This window comes from Ambystoma mexicanum, chromosome 7p (genome assembly GCF_040938575.1).
Source record: "Ambystoma mexicanum isolate Mex_15411 chromosome 7p, UKY_AmexF1_1, whole genome shotgun sequence".
Taxonomy (NCBI): Eukaryota; Metazoa; Chordata; class Amphibia; order Caudata; family Ambystomatidae; genus Ambystoma; species Ambystoma mexicanum.
The window spans coordinates 23,544,384-23,562,951 of record NC_090939.1 but is presented as its reverse complement, the minus strand read 5'-3'; the positions used below and the strand labels follow the sequence as shown (position 1 = coordinate 23,562,951).

General features: G+C 45.6%; 1 protein-coding gene across 1 annotated transcript in view; it reads left to right on the top strand.

Annotated features, from left to right (window-relative positions):
* The window catches only part of LOC138525631 (zinc finger protein 436-like), a 38,526-nt gene extending 21,545 nt beyond the window's left edge, over positions 1-16,981 (top strand). The window contains exon 2 of the mRNA XM_069635684.1: positions 14,247-16,981. Within this exon, the coding sequence (XP_069491785.1) occupies positions 14,908-15,861 (954 nt within the window). The 5' untranslated portion in view covers positions 14,247-14,907 and the 3' untranslated portion in view covers positions 15,862-16,981. The remainder of the gene's footprint in view (positions 1-14,246) is intronic.
* The last annotated feature ends 1,587 nt before the right edge of the window (positions 16,982-18,568 follow it).

Here is an 18,568-nt window from a genome sequence, read left to right as displayed (position 1 = left end):
TCTACTCGACTTTGGTTGATGATACTTTTTCATGTGTCTGCTTCTTGTTGAGGAATGTTGTGCTGGCGTCACTTGAAACGTCTGTAAGGTGGACCCAGGCACGTCTGTCTTTCAACTTCACTGCGGTAGGTGTAGCATAGGTGACCTCATGAGGACCCGTGAACTTTGGTTGCTTCCACGTCCTGTTCTGTCTTGCATAGACTATGTGTCCAGGGAGAAGCTGTATAGGCTGTGCTGTCCCGGATTTGGGTTGTAAGCCTGTAGCTGAAATGATGGAGGGAGAAAAAAACTAAAGTTATTTTTCCAAGCTTTCCGAATTTGCCCTTGCCCCCATCCCCCTACTTACCTGTGGGCGGCACACTTCCTGGTATGCCTCTTTCTCCAACATCCCTTTGCAATGCCGGTTCCCTTCACTTCCGTGCTTGGTAACCGGCGCTGCAGGGTCCTTTTCTTTTATTTTCTTTTACGTAGGGGTTGTCCTCTATGGGGGGGACTCCCCCGCAACCCTCGCTCCTCATGTTTGGTATTTTCCCATTCGTACCAATGGTACAGGCCTTTTTCTGTCTTTTGTACCATTGGTACGAATGGATACAGTCTTTTTGGATGATTCTGCTTTCCCTGTGTTGCTTGAGCTCGCTATGGCCCGTTGGTGTACTTTTGTGATTATCTGGTGAGATATGAACTTAGCACATGTTGACAGGTTCTTAAGATTTGCATTCAATTCTGCACCCAGGATATCTGCTCTACTGTGACCATCCATCTTTGTTCACGTTGGGCGTATGCATCCCACTACCCATCACCACCTTGTGCAGTGACAAGTGGTGGTCCTTATTTGGCTGATTGCGCAAACTGAACAATGTCAAAGGCAGGCTATATAGCAAGCTCCTCTTTAACGTATTGCACATTTTTGCTAACTAGTTCTTCAACAAATAGTTTAATCTTTTCACTATCCTGTTGGCTTGTGGGTGGTACGCTGTGCAGAGCTGATGTCTGATTCCCAAAAATGTGGTTATCTCAATGAAGATTTTGCTTGCAAAATGAGGACCGTTGTAGGACCTTAGGACATCACATATTCCCCATGTCCCTGATAAAATATGTGGCTGCAGATTTTGCATCATCATGTACACACGGACCAGCCTCAATCCATCAGGAAATTACTATCATGTAACAAAAATAACTGCACCTGTTTACCATGTCAATGAGTTCCTGGAAGGGCCCCGAAGGGTGGGCTAATGTCGCTTTTAATGTCTGGCCAGGATTAAACATGTGGCACATTACGCAATTGGCCACAAATATGTCCACATGCTTGACGAGGTTCGGAACGAACCAGTCCTCACTGACATCAGCAGTGATGTACTGCTTGGGTGCATGTGTTGGGTAGTGAAGCTGCTCCATAGCAATCTTTAACAGCTCGAAAGGCATCACTACTTTACCTGTAATGTCCTGTCTCCAAATCATATCAGTGGGAGAAAATGTACACCCTCACTTCACCCATAATGCTTTTGCTTGAGGATAAACTCTTTCCTGCAACTGTGCAATGTGCACATTGACATTGAGTTGTATGATTCTGGTAACTGTTCTTATTGCTCTGCTATGACAGGTGTTTTGCATTCTATTGGAAAGGGCATATAAGCTGCCTGTTTGGTCGTTTCTCGGCTCAGTTCCCTCTCCGTTCGTTTGCCTCTTTGACCAGATTTTGCTCCCCGTTTACAGGGGTCCTCCTTCCTGTTAGCCCCATGTTTGGTGAAGGTGTTTAATGCGTACTTAGAGGGGGAACGCCTCCCCCACACGATGATGTCAGCAATTATTGTTGCTTTCCCGAAGGAGGGGAAGGACCCTACCAGATGCTCGTCCTATAGGCCGATTTCCCTCCTTAATGGGGATGTGAAGATTTTTGCGAAAGTCTTAGGAACAAGCCTGGAGAGAGATATGCCAGTGCTAGTGCATGGGGAAGGCAAGGCTCAGACAACATTAGGAAGACTATCAACTTGATGCATGGGGCGCAAGTGAAAGGCCTGGACGCATGTTTAGTGACACTGGATTTGGAAAAGGCCTTTGACAGGGTCGAGTGGCCTTTCATGATGAAGGTGTTGGAGAGGATGAAGAGGATGGGGCTAGGAGCAAATTTCCTGAAATGGGTGTCAGCACTAAATAATAGGCCCAAGGCGAAGGTTCGGATAAATGGGGGACTAACGGAAGCTTTCGAACTCTCGAGAGGGACCAGGCCTGGGTGTCCCCTCTCCCCACTCTTGTACGCCCTTGCTATGGAACCACTGGCGATTGCATTCAGGGTGAATGAAAGGAATAAGGGTATAGTGGGGGAGAGCTTGAATGCAAAATCTCCCTGTTTGCCAATGACATACTGGCCTACCTAATGGCGGTCCCAGTCTCCCTCCCAGCACTAATGGCCCAAATTGTGGAGTATGGCCGCCTCTCGGGTCTCAAGATTAATGTGGGGGAAATCTGCAATCTTACCACTATTGCCGCAAAGCCCCCTCCTAGACACAGAAAACAGTTACCCGAGTATGAAGGTGAATAAGGGCAGCATTCGATACCTGGGCATATGGGTGACGAGGAATTTAGGTGAGATGGTGGCAGCAAACTAAAACCCCTTCCGTGCCCAACTCACGGTTGATCTAAAGAGGTGGCACCCGCTGATACTGACCTGGTATAGATGGATGACCTCCATAGAAATGAATGTCCGTCCCAGATTGCTATATTTGTTTACATCCATCCCGAGCCAGCTCCCGGAGAAGTTCTTCATAGAAGTTATAGGAGAGTGTTAGGCAGAAACCTGTGCAGTTCCCTTGGGGAACACTGCAAAAGCTTTAAGACTACAGGTATAGCAGTAAACCCACTTGGTAGCAGTCCGCACCACCCAGATTTACCTGGTAGCTGTGGCTGAGCAGTCAGACTTCCCTCAAGAAGAGTTAGGCAGTATGTAAAGTATACACAATATGTACTCAGACACAATAGCACAAGCAAACACTGACCAGAGCTTGGTTTCAAAAGTATATAGTTATTTATTTTCAAGAACACATAAGTTGAAAACACTCTAGCAAAATATAGTAAAACACTCTAAACACAGTTATATGGAAAGCAGTCCCAATCCTTATTCCTATCTAGACAACTCTAGGTTAACACCACATAATTCAAACAGAGGTGAGCGCTTAACGTTAGATGACACTCTAGTAGGTAAAAAGAAGGGAGAAGAAGCAGAATTAGGATAAACACACCACTCTAAGGTTAAGAACACTTTTTGTAAGCTCAAAGAAGCACAAAGTCACAGGTGAGCAAAAGTCACTAAGCAGGGCCCACTCTTAGAGCAGACAGAGCGAAAACGTGCCCAAGATCACACAGTTGGTAGGGATTCAGAGTCTTGCAAAAGAGTTCGGAAAAGAGTTAGAGAGGCTTAGAAAGTTTAGCCAAAGTGTCCCAGGCAATCCCAGGATCGAAAGCCGGGGGCTAAAACTACCCCGTACAGTCGGTGGCAAGGGAAGCCAGGCGGAACACGGTACCTTAACGGAAAGGATCCTCCAGCGGGGGCAGTTGTTCCAGGCAGTGGCAGCAAGGCTCGACGTCGGTCAGGGGAGAAGAAGATCTCGCTGAAGAGCAGAAGAAGAAGGTCGTTGCACTGCCCGGGAAGAAACCAGCCGCGGAGTCCTCCGGTTAAAGGGTTGTACCGACTTTCGCGGTTGGGGTAAAAGTGGTGGGTATTCCGGTTGCCGGGGTGCTTGGCACTGGCAAGGCGGCCACGAGATACCTCGAAGAGCGGAAAGAAGGTGGAAACTGGTTGTCCCCACCAGTCAAGGGAAGGAGCCACTCCGTTAAGAGTTCTCCTCGGTCGTCGGGAAAAGTGGTGAGATGGTTCAGCAGGGCTCCACCGGCGGTGTCGTCGTAGCAGATCAGCTCAGCTCGTCCCTCGTTGGATTCTTAGGTCCTGTGGCGACTTCTGAAGTTCCAGTCCCCAAAGCCCTGCTTTTATGCAGCAAACCCCCATTCACCCAGCCTAGCTGTCACTCAAACATGCTAAGTGGTGAGCCGGCCGGCTCACCACTTGGGCCAATCAGGACGGAGTGTGACTTGAGTTACCTAGGTAACTCAGTCCAGGGTGCCTAAATCCCCCTCCACCCCTCCTAAGTACCCCAGACAGAGTAGCACCACTTTGGAGGGCTTCTGTGGAGAAGCCCGCCAAAAGTGGGACAAAGGGCTCCACTTTGGATCAGAGTTACAGAGGCGAATGCCAAAGCCATTTTAGCATCAGGTTTTGGCAAAAAATCCCAACCGGAGTTATAATAATAAATATATAAACCGGCGGTATGTTTAAGGCTACCGTAAATAAATAATTAAATGTGTTAGCCTAAAACAATGGGAAATCCCATAGGAAAATATTTGCGGTCGAATATAAAACGTAGTTTCTACTGCCACCAGCCAAAACTCGATCAGGGGGGACGGAGACGTGCCCCCTCGACTAACAGACCCTGGGGCAATCGAATTGCCCCAGCCAGTACGTCCACAATATGATGGTTTGTACTGGTTCTGTTCAGGATTTAAGACTAGTAAAGTCTTTGGTGACTTTACATGCCCTGGGAGACAGTAGTCAGTCCCAGGGTATGGAGTCTATGTTGGGGAGTCCCTAGGACACCCCTGGGTTAAGGCACAGAGGGTGCTGTGTAACCCACATCACAAAAATATATGAGGACCTATGGAGTAAAAGATCCCATAGCCCATTCAACACAAGGTTTAACCAAGAAAACACACTTCAACATGCCCAAGAGTGAGGGTAAAAGAGTCTCACTCTTGGCAGGAGAAAAAAAATAAACCCCAGCAATCCAGCAAAGCTGCTGGGGGACTCACTAGGTAGGGAAATTCAGCCTAAACAGAGAATTCTCCCTAACACTCGCCCCCCCAGACTAAGGGACAGGAGGATTTAATCCACTCCTGGATGAACCTCATACCTCTAGTCGATGATATACATCCTAGAGAGTCCATCAGCATTTTGATGGTGACACCCTGACCTGTGCTCAATGGTGAAATCAAACCCTTGCAGGCAGATTGACCATCTCAATAGTTTTGGATTTTCCCCTTTCATTTGCATTAACCATCTCAAGGGTTGGTGGTCAGTCTGAATAACAAAAGTAGAACCATACAAGTATGGCCTAAACTTCTTCAGTGCCCACACAATAGCAAAGCATTCTCTTTCGATAGTTGCCCACCTTGTCTCAGGATCCTTCAGTTTCCTACTGATGAAGCAAATGGGGTGCTCCCTACCCTTCTCATCCAGTTGGCTTAGAACTGCACCTATACCTACATTGGAAGCATCAGTTTGTACAATGAAAGTTTGGTGGTAGTCAGGAGCTCTTAACACTGGAGCTTGGCAAAGAGCTCTCTTCAGTTTTTCAAAGGCCTGATTGCACTCCTCATTCCATTTTACCTTTTTAGGGAATTTGGGAGAGGAGATTACATTCAGTGGAGAAGCTATGGTCCCATAGTTCTCAATGAAATTCCTGTAATACCCAGTGAGGCCTAGGAAAGCTCTCACTTGGGTTTGAGTAGTTGGTGTTGTCCAATTTTGCACAGCTTCAATCTTGCTGAGCAAAGGCCTTATTTCTCCACCTCCTACCTCATGTCCAAGGTAGACCACCTTACTTTGACCGATCTGGCACTTACTGGCTTTGATTGTCAAATGGGCCTGTTCAAGGGCCTGCAACACATGTCCTAGGTGGTTCACATGCTCCTCCCAGGAGTGGCTGAAGACTGCAATGTCATCCAAGTATGCCATGCAGAAGTCTTCCATCCCAGCTAGAACTTGGTTCACCATCCTTTGGAATGTGGCAGGTGCATTTTTTAGTCCAAAAGGCATGACCTTAAACTGGTACAAGCCAACTGGGGTTGAAAATGCAGTTTTCTCCTTGGCATGGTCTGTCAGGGCTATTTGCCAATAGCCTGACGTCAGGTCAAATGTGCTGAGGTACTTGGCTGCACCAAGTTTATCCACCAACTCATCTGTCCTGGGCAAAGGGTGGGCATCAGTCTTGGTGACTGCATTTAGAGCTCTATAGTCCACACAGAATCTCAAGTCTTTGGATCCTGCCTTTGGTACTAACACAACTGGGCTAGACCATGGACTAGTAGAGGGCTCTATTACCCCGAGATCAAGCATCTTCTTGACCTCTCCTTTGATGTGGGTTCTGATATGTTCTGACATTCTGTATCCTCTGCTTTTGACTGGCAGACAGTCACCAGTGAGTATCTCATGCTGGCCCCAAGGGGTCAAGCCTGGTGACAGTGAGAACAGGGAGGCAAACTGATTTAACATAGATTTGCACTCCTCTTGTTGCTCAGGTGTCAGGTCTGAAGAGAGATTGACTCCTTCAACTTTTTTATCTAAAGGCACACCTCTGAGGAGATCAGGGAGAGATTCACTCTCTTCTTCCTCTGCAGCTGAAGCTAGAAGCAAGGCTCCTACATCAGGTCTGGAGATGTATGCTTTTAGTCGGTTGGTGTGGAAGACTCTAGGAGCTTCCCTGGGTCTGCCCAGATCCACCAGATAGTTGACCTCTCCAAGTTTTCCCACAATCTTGAAGGGTCCCATCCATTTGTCTTGCAAGGCCCTCTGCCTTGTTGGGAGCATAACTAGAACTAGCTGGTCTTGAGTAAACTCAACCATGTTAGCCTTCTGGTCGTGCCAATGTTTGACCAGAGCTTGACCAGCTTTCAAGTTGTCACTTGCTTCTGCCATCATGTGTGACATTCTCCTCCGGAGACCTATCACATAGTCAGTCACTCTGACTGGCTTGAGGGGAGGAGCACCTTCCAATCCCTCCTTAATCAGGGCCAATGGACCTCTGACTGGATGGCCATAGAGAAGCTCAAAGGGAGAATAACCTACTCCCTCCTGAGGGACTTCTCTATAAGCAAAGAGAAGGCATGGCAGTAGAAGGTCCCACTTTTTCTTAAGGGGTTCTTCTAAAGCACCTATCATGCTCTTCATGGTTCTGTTAAACCTTTCAACCAACCCGTTTGTCTGAGGGTGGTATGCGGTTGAGAACTTGTAGGTAACTCCACAGGTTTTCCACATGGCTTTCATGTAGTGGGACATAAAGTTTGACCCCCTGTCAGAGATTACCTCCTTAGGAAACCCAACCCTGGTAAAAATACCAAGGAGGGCCTTAGCCACAGCCGGAGCTGTAACAGTTCTCATAGGAATTGCCTCAGGGTACCTAGTAGCATGGTCTACTACAACAAGGATAAACCTGTTGCCTGAGGAGGTTGGGGGATCAAGGGGACCAACAATGTCAATCCCTACCCTCTCAAATGGGACTCCCACAACTGGGAGAGGCACTAAAGGTGCCACATTCTTGGAACCAACCTTACCAGAAGTCTGGCAGGTGTGGCAGCTCTTACAATATCTATCTACTTCAGCCCCCATCTTTGGCCAATAAAAGTAGAGAGAGAGCCTTTCCTTGGTCTTCTTGAAACTCAAGTGACCAGCCAAAGGTATCTCATGGGCTAGTTGTAAGAACTGTTGTCTGTTCTCTTGTGGGACTACAAGGCGTTTGTAGTCTCCAGGTTCAGACTCAGTCGGTTCACTGTAGAAGAGGCCATCTTCCCAGTGTAACCTATACTTCCCAGGCTCTTGCCCATCAGCCTGAGAAGCTGCCTGGTGGCGGAGACCTTCCAGAGTTGGACATTCTCTTTGCCCCTTACGAAAAGCTGCCCTGCTAGGCCCACCTTCTGCCAGTAAAGACTGCAGCTCAGGATGGTCCTCAGGGTACAAATCTCCAATAAGGTTGGGGCCTCCTTCTAGCTCTTCCTCAGAGTCTAGCTCAACCACACAGGGTTGTACCTCCCTCTCAGCCTCAGCTGGAGGTGGAGTTACAGGTGTAACTTTGGACAACCTAGGGGAAGTCCTTGTTGGAAGCACTGGAGTGCTTGCTGCTGGCTTTTTCCTAGGAGTCTTGGGTTGCCCCTTTGCTCCTGATCTGGTAGTTACTGCAGTAAGTTGCTCCAGTGGGAGAGGAGTGATTTCTGTCATCATCTCCTGAGATAACCCTCGCAGGGTTTTCTCTCTTGCAGGTTTTGTGAGCTCCTGTAACCTTTTGCTAGGTGGTCTGGGGGTATGTGACACAACTCCAAGAGCTTTGAGGTCATTACCCAACAGAACCCTACCTGGCACTTCACATTGTACACTGACAGGTATTTTTACAGCCATATCATTACATTGGATGAGAACTGGTAACTGGGGACACATCTGCACAGGCCCACCAGCTAACTTGGTGAGGCATTTGGGTGCCTTAGCAACATCCTCTGCCTTGAAAAATGATTCATCCACCACAGTTATGCTGGCTCCAGTGTCCCTAATGGCAGGAGTCTCCTGACCATTCACCTGGACACTGTCCTTATAATACTCTTTAGTATTATCTGGGATAGAGTTATAGACATCTAAATTCTGTTGTTCCCACAACCCCAGAGAGACTAAAGAAACACTAGCTGAGACTCCAGTGGGTTCATCAGCTAGTAATAGAAAGTTTCCACTTGCCATATGTACTTCCTCTTCTGGAGCGAAGGCTAAGGAGGCAAGCTGGACCCCTGAAGGTTTACCCTTACATCTGGGATCTCCTTTCACATGGTCAGTAGCCTTACAAACAAAGCATGAGCCAAAGGCTCGCTGGAATGGAGGCTTGTTCTGACCTCCTTCTGGTCTGGGACCAGAAGGTACACTAGCCTGATTTGGTTTCCCTTGTGGCTTACCCTTATAGTTTTGTTTGGGGCCCTCTTTGGAATTGGTAGTATTAGAATTCTCTTTGGAGTCCTTTTTAGGCTGTTTCTCCCCATCCTTCTTCTGATTTACCCCAGAATCCTTGTGAGTGGCCCTGTTGGCAACCCACAAGTCAGCAGCCTTAGCTAGTTTCCGGGAATCTAATTCCCTGGAATCAGCCAAGTGTTGTCTGAGCTCAGGAGAGCAGGCATCATAAATAGTCTCCAACATAAACAAATTCTTCATACCTTCATAAGTGTTCACCTTGTAACCCTTAATCCATCCCTCTAAGTTTTTCAACCCTTCACTCACCCAGGTAGCCCAAGGGGTACCATCATGCTTTTTGAGGCTCCTAAACCTCTTAAGATACTGGGAAGGGGTCTTCCCAAACCTAGCTATTAAAGCTAGCTTCACACATTCATAGTCCTTCTTATCCTCCTCCCCCATCTCCATTACCACATCAGTTGCAACAGGGGGAAGCCTAGAGAACAACCAGGGGAGTAAGTCATTTCCTGTGATGTTCTGGAGCCCATGATTATATTCAAACAGAGACAACCAATCCAACACATCCAACTTAGGCTCATACATACCAACCAATTCTTTAGGCATCGGGGGTCTTTTAGGACTGGAACTTCTAGAGGAGCCAGAGAGAGAAGCATTCTCAACAGATAATTTCTTCATTTCTAAGTCATACTTGAGCTCCATTTCCCTTAGCCTTAGTTCTTTGTCAGTTTGAGCATTAAGTTTCTTATACTCCAATTCTAGTTTCATTTTCTCCAGTTCAAAGTACTGAGGACTAAATGTGGGACCTGGTAAAGGTCCAGTAGGTACAGCAGGTAGAGCAGGCAGAGGCCTAGGGGGGACAGTCACAACAGCCTCACCCTCCTCTTCTGACTCTTCCTCAGAATCATCAACATTTTGCTCCATGTTAACTTCAATACTGTCATCTACAGTTGCTGGAGTGGTAGGTTCCTCTGAACCATCACCCAGACTTTGGTTAGCTAACAATCTTTCAATCAGCTCCATTTTCTTGCCCTTAGTTATGTTTACAGAGCACTCTTAAACAATCAGCAGTTTTGGCTGCAAGGGACTCTTGACTATAGCTTTCTATAACTGACATGTTAGAGGATTACTTTTACAGTGCTAAGCTTTGTGGTTAGTTGCACTAAGGTATCTAAAGCACAATAAAATGTATACTTAATACAAATCCCACCGCTGTACACCAGTGTTAGGCAGAAACCTGTGCAGTTCCCTTGGGGAACACTGCAAAAAATTTAAGACTACAGGTATAGCAGTAAACCCACTTGGTAGCAGTCCGCACCACCCAGATTTACCTGGTAGCTGTGGCTGAGCAGTCAGACTTCCCTCAAGAAGAGTTAGGCAGTATGTAAAGTATACACAATATGTACTCAGACACAATAGCACAAGCAAACACTGACCAGAGCTTGGTTTCAAAAGTATATAGTTATTTATTTTCAAGAACACATAAGTTGAAAACACTCTAGCAAAATATAGTAAAACACTCTAAACACAGTTATATGGAAAGCAGTCCCAATCCTTATTCCTATCTAGACAACTCTAGGTTAACACCACATAATTCAAACAGAGGTGAGCGCTTAACGTTAGATGACACTCTAGTAGGTAAAAAGAAGGGAGAAGGAGCAGAATTAGGATAAACACACCACTCTAAGGTTAAGAACACTTTTTGTAAGCTCAAAGAAGCACAAAGTCACAGGTGAGCAAAAGTCACTAAGCAGGGCCCACTCTTAGAGCAGACAGAGCGAAAACGTGCCCAAGATCACACAGTTGGTAGGGATTCAGAGTCTTGCAAAAGAGTTCGGAAAAGAGTTAGAGAGGCTTAGAAAGTTTAGCCAAAGTGTCCCAGGCAATCCCAGGATCGAAAGCCGGGGGCTAAAACTACCCCGTACAGTCGGTGGCAAGGGAAGCCAGGCGGAACACGGTACCTTAACGGAAAGGATCCTCCAGCGGGGGCAGTTGTTCCAGGCAGTGGCAGCAAGGCTCGACGTCGGTCAGGGGAGAAGAAGATCTCGCTGAAGAGCAGAAGAAGAAGGTCGTTGCACTGCCCGGGAAGAAACCAGCCGCGGAGTCCTCCGGTTAAAGGGTTGTACCGACTTTCGCGGTTGGGGTAAAAGTGGTGGGTATTCCGGTTGCCGGGGTGCTTGGCACTGGCAAGGCGGCCACGAGATACCTCGAAGAGCGGAAAGAAGGTGGAAACTGGTTGTCCCCACCAGTCAAGGGAAGGAGCCACTCCGTTAAGAGTTCTCCTCGGTCGTCGGGAAAAGTGGTGAGATGGTTCAGCAGGGCTCCACCGGCGGTGTCGTCGTAGCAGATCAGCTCAGCTCGTCCCTCGTTGGATTCTTAGGTCCTGTGGCGACTTCTGAAGTTCCAGTCCCCAAAGCCCTGCTTTTATGCAGCAAACCCCCATTCACCCAGCCTAGCTGTCACTCAAACATGCTAAGTGGTGAGCCGGCCGGCTCACCACTTGGGCCAATCAGGACGGAGTGCGACTTGAGTTACCTAGGTAACTCAGTCCAGGGTGCCTAAATCCCCCTCCACCCCTCCTAAGTACCCCAGACAGAGTGGCACCACTTTGGAGGGCTTCTGTGGAGAAGCCCGCCAAAAGTGGGACAAAGGGCTCCACTTTGGGTCAGAGTTACAGAGGCGAATGCCAACGCCATTTTAGCATCAAGTTTTGGCAAAAAATCCCAACCGGAGTTATAATAATAAATATATAAACCGGCGGTATGTTTAAGGCTACCGTAAATAAATAATTAAATGTGTTAGCCTAAAACAATGGGAAATCCCATAGGAAAATATTCGCGGTCGAATATAAAACGTAGTTTCTACTGCCACCAGCCAAAACTCGATCAGGGGGGACGGAGACGTGCCCCCTCGACTAACAGACCCTGGGGCAATCGAATTGCCCCAGCCAGTACGTCCACAATATGATGGTTTGTACTGGTTCTGTTCAGGATTTAAGACTAGTAAAGTCTTTGGTGACTTTACATGCCCTGGGAGACAGTAGTCAGTCCCAGGGTATGGAGTCTATGTTGGGGAGTCCCTAGGACACCCCTGGGTTACGGCACAGAGGGTGCTGTGTAACCCACATCACAAAAATATATGAGGCCCTATGGAGTAAAAGATCCCATAGCCCATTCAACACAAGGTTTAACCAAGAAAACACACTTCAACATGCCCAAGAGTGAGGGTAAAAGAGTCTCACTCTTGGCAGGAGAAAAAAAATAAACCCCAGCAATCCAGCAAAGCTGCTGGGGGACTCACTAGGTAGGGAAATTCAGCCTAAACAGAGAATTCTCCCTAACAGAGAGCTTTGTAGATTTATATGGGAAAATAAGATTCCAAGGGTGAAGATGACCACCCTGACTCTCCCGAAGATAGGGGAGGGTTTGGGTTCCCGGATATCCGCTTCTACTATAGGGTGGCAAAATTCAGGGGGATGCTGGACCACCTGAAGGAAGATCTTAGGACCTATTGGACCTACCTGGAGGACATTATAGCTCGTCCCTTGAAGGTCAGAGACTACTTCTGGTCCCCCACCAGATCAATACCGGACCGCCTGTGGTCACACCCCACACTAGGAGTTTTTTGGTTGGTCTGGCGGGACGCGGGGGATGCACAGAGTTATACCTCATGGCCTTCCTCTATGTCTTCCATATGGGGGCCACTGTTTGATATGGGGCGCAAGGGATTTACAAATTCACAGAAGTGGTTAGACGCAGGGCTCGAGAGAGAGTGGGACAGTTATTTGAGGATGGGGACAAGGTGCGTGATATAGTGGGAGGGGATTCATTCTCTATGTTTGATTTTCTTCGCTTTAAGGGTGTCCTGATGGATCCAAGGTAGGGGGCAGGGCGGCTAGAGAACTAACCCCAGTGGAAAAAGTCCTAGACCAAACTGTGACAAGGAAAAGTATACTGTCCAAACTATATAAAGCAATGAACGAAACAAGCCTAAAGGGGAGGCAAACCATCCAGAGATATTGGGTGGAGTTAGTAGGAGAAGAGATTTCAGAGGAGGATTGGGCTGCATATACAAGGTGGTCTTTCAGGGAGGATTGTTCACCTCCACAATAGAGCACAACTTTAAAGTGTTAATGGAATGGCACAGGGATCCGGTTAGACTGTCAAAGATGTTTCCGGGAACATCGCTGCTGTGCCCTATGGGGTGCCGAGGCCAGGGGACACTGGCCCACATGTGGTGGCATTGCCCCAAGGTTCAAATGTTTTGGAAGGAGGTGTTGAGTTGGATGGAAGAGGTGACGTGGACAGGGCTAGACCTTAACCCGCTGCAGCTGCTGGTGGGGCTCCCGCAAAAAGATCGGGAAGAAAATAGACTTCCGAAGATGTGGGAAGCCATGTTGAGGGCGGGGAGACTGGTCATTGCCCAATGTTGGAAAAACTAAACGCTCCTCACAAAAGCAGTATGGGAAGGAAAAGTGCAAAGCATGATGGTAATGGAAAAACTAACTGCAGTGGTGAATGATAAAATGGAGGGTTTCCATACCGAATGGTCTGCCCGGCTGCTTAAATGGGGGCTGCAGGAGGACAACCAGTAGACTAAGCCAGTGGTGCGTGAAATGTAATGGGGGAAGAGTGGAAAGGGGAGGTTGAGGGAGGGCCTCCAAGAGGTCCCGACAAGGGAAATTTACAGACAATGTGAGTACTTCTTATCGGCAACAACAACAGAAGATATGCACAATGTTGATGGGGACAAAGGGGTGGGGGAGAGGGTTAGGGGGCACAGGGCAGCGGGAAGAAGAGATCCAGATAATTCGGGCTAATGTGGGTTGCACAGTTTTACTGTCATATTGAAAATGTCTGTTTCTCAGTATAAATGCCAATAAAATCAAGTTTAAAAAAAAGGTTTCAAAGTCGAGACACACATGTTAGTTTTGCCCTTGAAACTTAAATATTAATGGACTATTTGTTCCTCAGAGGTATTAAGGTGCAGTTTCAAAGAGAAGGTCTATCCACTTTCTCTGCCTCTTCACGTGCCCCACTCAAAGAAATCTTTAACTCTGTCTTCCACTTTGTGTTCTCCACTGGTAAGATAGCTCATCAAGTTAATTGCTCATCTCAGACATCAGACATTGTCCAACTATAGCCAACCAGGTTCAAATCTCTGCAGGCCTCATTTAGAATTTCATTTTACATATGTCTGAGTGCCACTTAATTGGGCAATAATAAAACACCTGCTTTTACAGTGCTCAAAAGTAAGAGGAATGCTGTATGAAGCTCTATTAGAAAAGTGATGAGTCGATTATTACTGGTCTTGAAGATCTCTGCCCACACAGCGCCACAATTCCTCTCACAAAAGCAACCCCTACTCTGATTTCCTGCATCACTTTTCAAAACATTACAATTCCCACTGAAATAGAGTATGAATATAATTGCTGTGCACTGTTTTACAGGAATAGACATAATCTGTTGTTTTAACTCCACAGATGGCTAAAGTATGAAGAGAGAAGGCAACACTGCAATTCAGGGAAATTACCGGAAAAATGAAGACCCTGGAAAGGAAGAAAACTGGTTTTCCCAGAGCTCAGCGTGTGAAAGTTGTTTCATTCCATTAAACATCACCGTGTGTAAGGGTTATCAGTGGAATCAATGCACACAGGACCTTTGCAAGTACTATCTATAACAGAACAATCCCTTAAAGAGGACAGCGTGTTTCCTGCAAGAAAATACATATAGGACAATCACATATGAACTCAATGCAAATGTGAACATTTTTAGTTTTATGTTTGTTCTGATGCTTTATCAGAGAAGACACGCGTGGAATGAGTTGTGTTCCAATCATTGCATATAGGTGAAACCTACTAAACTCTGATACATTCGCCTGTCAGTGTGGCGGCACCTACTAGAAAACCTTTGCTCATAAAATCAGTCTGATTCATCACAAGAGAAAGCATGTGGTAGAAGTTGTGAGAATTGTGAACTGAGGTGTTCAAGAAAAAGGTGCAGCACAATGTTGATTGTCCATAGGGGTGCACGTGCATAAACCCATAGAAAGAAGCTGTTATAGGTAAAATCAAGTGCCCAATGGGAGGTTTATAGTGAACATTTTCCAAATGTATTGGCATTGAAATTATGTGAATTCTTGCCATGGAATATTTGCTCAACAAAACCCAATCTAGAGACTCTCTCCTCCAAGAACAATTGTATCAGTGCCCTGAATGTGATAAACAATTCAGTAACAAAAGACATCTAACTCTACATCAAACAACACACAACAGAGAAAAACCTTATCAGTGTCCTGAATGTCAAAAGAGATTCCTACAGAAAGCATATCTTAGGAAACATAAGAAACTACACACTGGAGAAAAACCTCATCAGTGCTCAGAATGTCCGAAAAGATTCATTCGGAAATACCATCTGACTATACATGAGAGAAACCACACTGGAGAAAAACCTTATAAATGCTCAGAATGTCAGAAAGGATTCAGTCAAAAAAGCAGTCTGACTGAGCATGAGAGAAAACACGCTGAAGAAAAACCTCAGTGCTCAGAATGTCAAAAGAAATTCAGTAATGAAAGTGATCTAACTAAACATAAAAGAAAACATACCGGAGAAAAACCTCATCAGTGCTCAGAATGTCCGAAAAGATTCATTTGGAAAAGGGATCTGACTGTACATGAGAGAAACCACACTGGAGAAAAACCTTATCAGTGTTCAGAATGTCAGAAAAGATTCAGCCGAAAAACCAGTCTAACTCTACATGAGAGAAAACACACTGGAGAGAAACCTTATCAGTGCTCAGTTTGTCAGAAAAGATTCATTTGGAAAAGCCATCTCACTGTACATGAGAGAAACCACACTGGAGAAAAACCTTATCAGTGTTCAGAATGTCAGAAAAGATTCCGTCAGAAAAGCAATCTCAGTCTACACGAAAGAAAACACACTGGTGAAAAACCATATCAGTGCTCAGAATGTCAAAAAACATTCAGTCAAAAAAGCAATCTTACTCAACATGAGAAACAGCACACTGGTGAAAAACCTTATCAGTTTTCAGAATGTCAAAATAGATTCAGTCCAAAAAAGCATTCTAACTCAACGTGAGAAACAACAGACTGGGGAAAAACCCTTATCAGTGTTAAGAATGTCAGAAAAGATTCCGTCAAAAAAACAGTCTTTCTGTACATGAACGAAAGCATATTGTAGAAAAACCTTCTCAGTGCTCAGAATGTCAGAAAAGATTTAGTCGGAAAGTCGACCCGACATGAGAAGACACACACCCGATAAAACACTTACTATGCTCTAAATGTTGAACAGTATCAGTATTGAAGAGAATCGCACTAAATATAAGGGAAACACCCGGTAGAAAACGCTTCTAGATGTTCTGAATGTCAGAACAGCTTCAGTGTGAAGGGGTTCTGACTAAACATGAAACATGAGACTAAACACATTGGAGAAGAACTTTATCAGTCCACCACAAAATGTCCACACACATTCAAGTGGAAGGTCAACAGTGGTGGACACGCATTGTCATACAACCTTTTCATGGTTCTATGTCATTTCAATGAATAACAAAATAACAATTGTAGTAATCTACTTTGTGGGTGTTTTTTCAAGATTTTACTTTGAATATTTCTTTTTTGGGGGGGCAAAGCCCACACCTCCCTTCTTCTTCAATACCACCCCTGCCCTAAACCCCTCCCCACCTCCTTTTGCCCCTTACCCCACCAATGCATATACATATTCAAAGCATTTTAAAAAATGAAGTAATTTCCTTTGTTGAAACCACGGCATAACCTTTTCAGTGCTCTGAATGTCAAACAAGGTTCAGTCAGAAAACCAGTCTGAATTACCATGACTCAGCAGAATTATAGAAAACAGATCACAATACCGATAAGCAAAGTCACCACACCTGATAAAAGTACTGGAGCAAGTCATGTAATGGACAATTACACACATGGCTGCTGTTGTAAAGGCTTCATTCTCCACTGCCACGCAAATATAAAGACAAAATATGATTAAACATCTAATGAACAGCAAAACCTTGAGCAACCGAGCAACAATAGCCCCAGTTGGCGTATGTGCAGTATGAGTTCTTTTTTTTTGTAGTGTTTTGTTATTTACCCCATTCAAGCATAGCTGTGTCAGAGCGCTCTGAACCGGGCAGAGATGTGATGGTTTATGAGATCATCCAAAAGTAGAAATCAATAAATATTTGACTTGTGCCAGTCTATATAGTGCCAATGTTGTCCATGAGACCCCAAAAGGGTTAATGAGTCTTTTGATGCCAATTGCCATTCTATACAGTGGCACCCCGAGAATGCCTCTAGTATTTTCAAATAGGTAGTAACTGGCCAATATAACTTTATACTAAAACTTTTAAGTGATGTATTTTTAACATCCAGAGGTCAACAGACATTTTATACGGAGCTTTAAGACTTCCCTGGCAGGTCAATTTGAGGCTGTAAGACAAATAGAGTGGTTAAAAAAAAGGCTGGTTTGACTCTAATTGTAGCTTAGCAAGGCAACACGTACTGATTACCCTAAAAACCAAACCAGTAGACAGTAAATAGCTTAGAAAGAGACAATCAATGTATACAAATGCCATTCAGAATAGGAAAAAGAAAGGCGCTGGTGGATAATTCTTGGAACCTGCTCCTGGAAGCCTCACATGTCAAAGAGACTAGGAGATTCTGGGAGCTAGGAATACGGACCTCTTCTCATTCATGAGAGGGCGGGAAGTAATAAGTGCAGGATCTACAGACGTCTGAGTAGCCCATTGTTCTGATCTTTACTCTGATAGACATTTAAATACTCCAAATAATGCCAGAGAAATGTGATTCTTAGACTGAGAGAATGTCAACCCCGCTCTCATGTCAGTAGAGGAGCCCATCCGGCATGTGTTGAGATTCTCTTGGGAGTACCTGCTGAAGTCTTTTCAAGCTCAGAGAACTGGAAAAGCAGCAGCCTCTGTACCATCAGACATTTTTAAATATGACCCTTGTTTTTGCTCTGTTCTTTTATTTATTATTTTTAATAGAATGTTAGAAATGAAAGTTTATTATGTCTAATATATAGAAAAGGCAATTGCACTCTCCCATCTTCATGTGGCTTTGTGCTGCGGGTAATGGACTCGGCTGCCTTGCAAGGGGACTAGTACCCAATTCTAAATTGTACAGGCCTTAGTGGCCAATTAGAAGGTTGGTGGATGGGATGGAGGGTGGAGGGAGCGGGGAAAGCTGGAAGAGCGGGTCAGGTGGAGGCACTGGAGAGCACATCTCCTTTGGGTTTCTTTTTTTCTTTTTTTTATAAATGGGAGCTGGAGGGAGCGTGTGAGCCTTACCTGTGGCTTTGTGCTGCGGGTACCTCTGTGGGTACCTCTGTGGGTAATTATAACACAGAATCCAAACATTTATCATCACCAATATTGCTCCGATGAACTTGGATTATACTCGCCATCCAATCAGGAATCCATGAAAACAGGTATGACAACCATTCGTCATCTCCAATAATCTATGTCTCTTCCTCCATTTTCGTGTGCAGTTCTGTCAGCATAGTTATAGCATCCGTCAGAGTCCCGTTCTCACTGTCATGAGGTGGTATAAATGTAGAGCAAGAAGGCCCAACCTTGGCGCAAACACCTCCTTCCATTGCTGTAATCATGTCAAGGACATACGTGTTCTGGAGTGTCATTAACCTTATGGCCCTCAATTCTTCTTTTATGGCGTAAAATCCTTTTATAGTGGCGTTGATTGTCTGTAACAGCTCCCATCTGGTAATCTATACCCATTTGGCATTCACTACTGTTTGG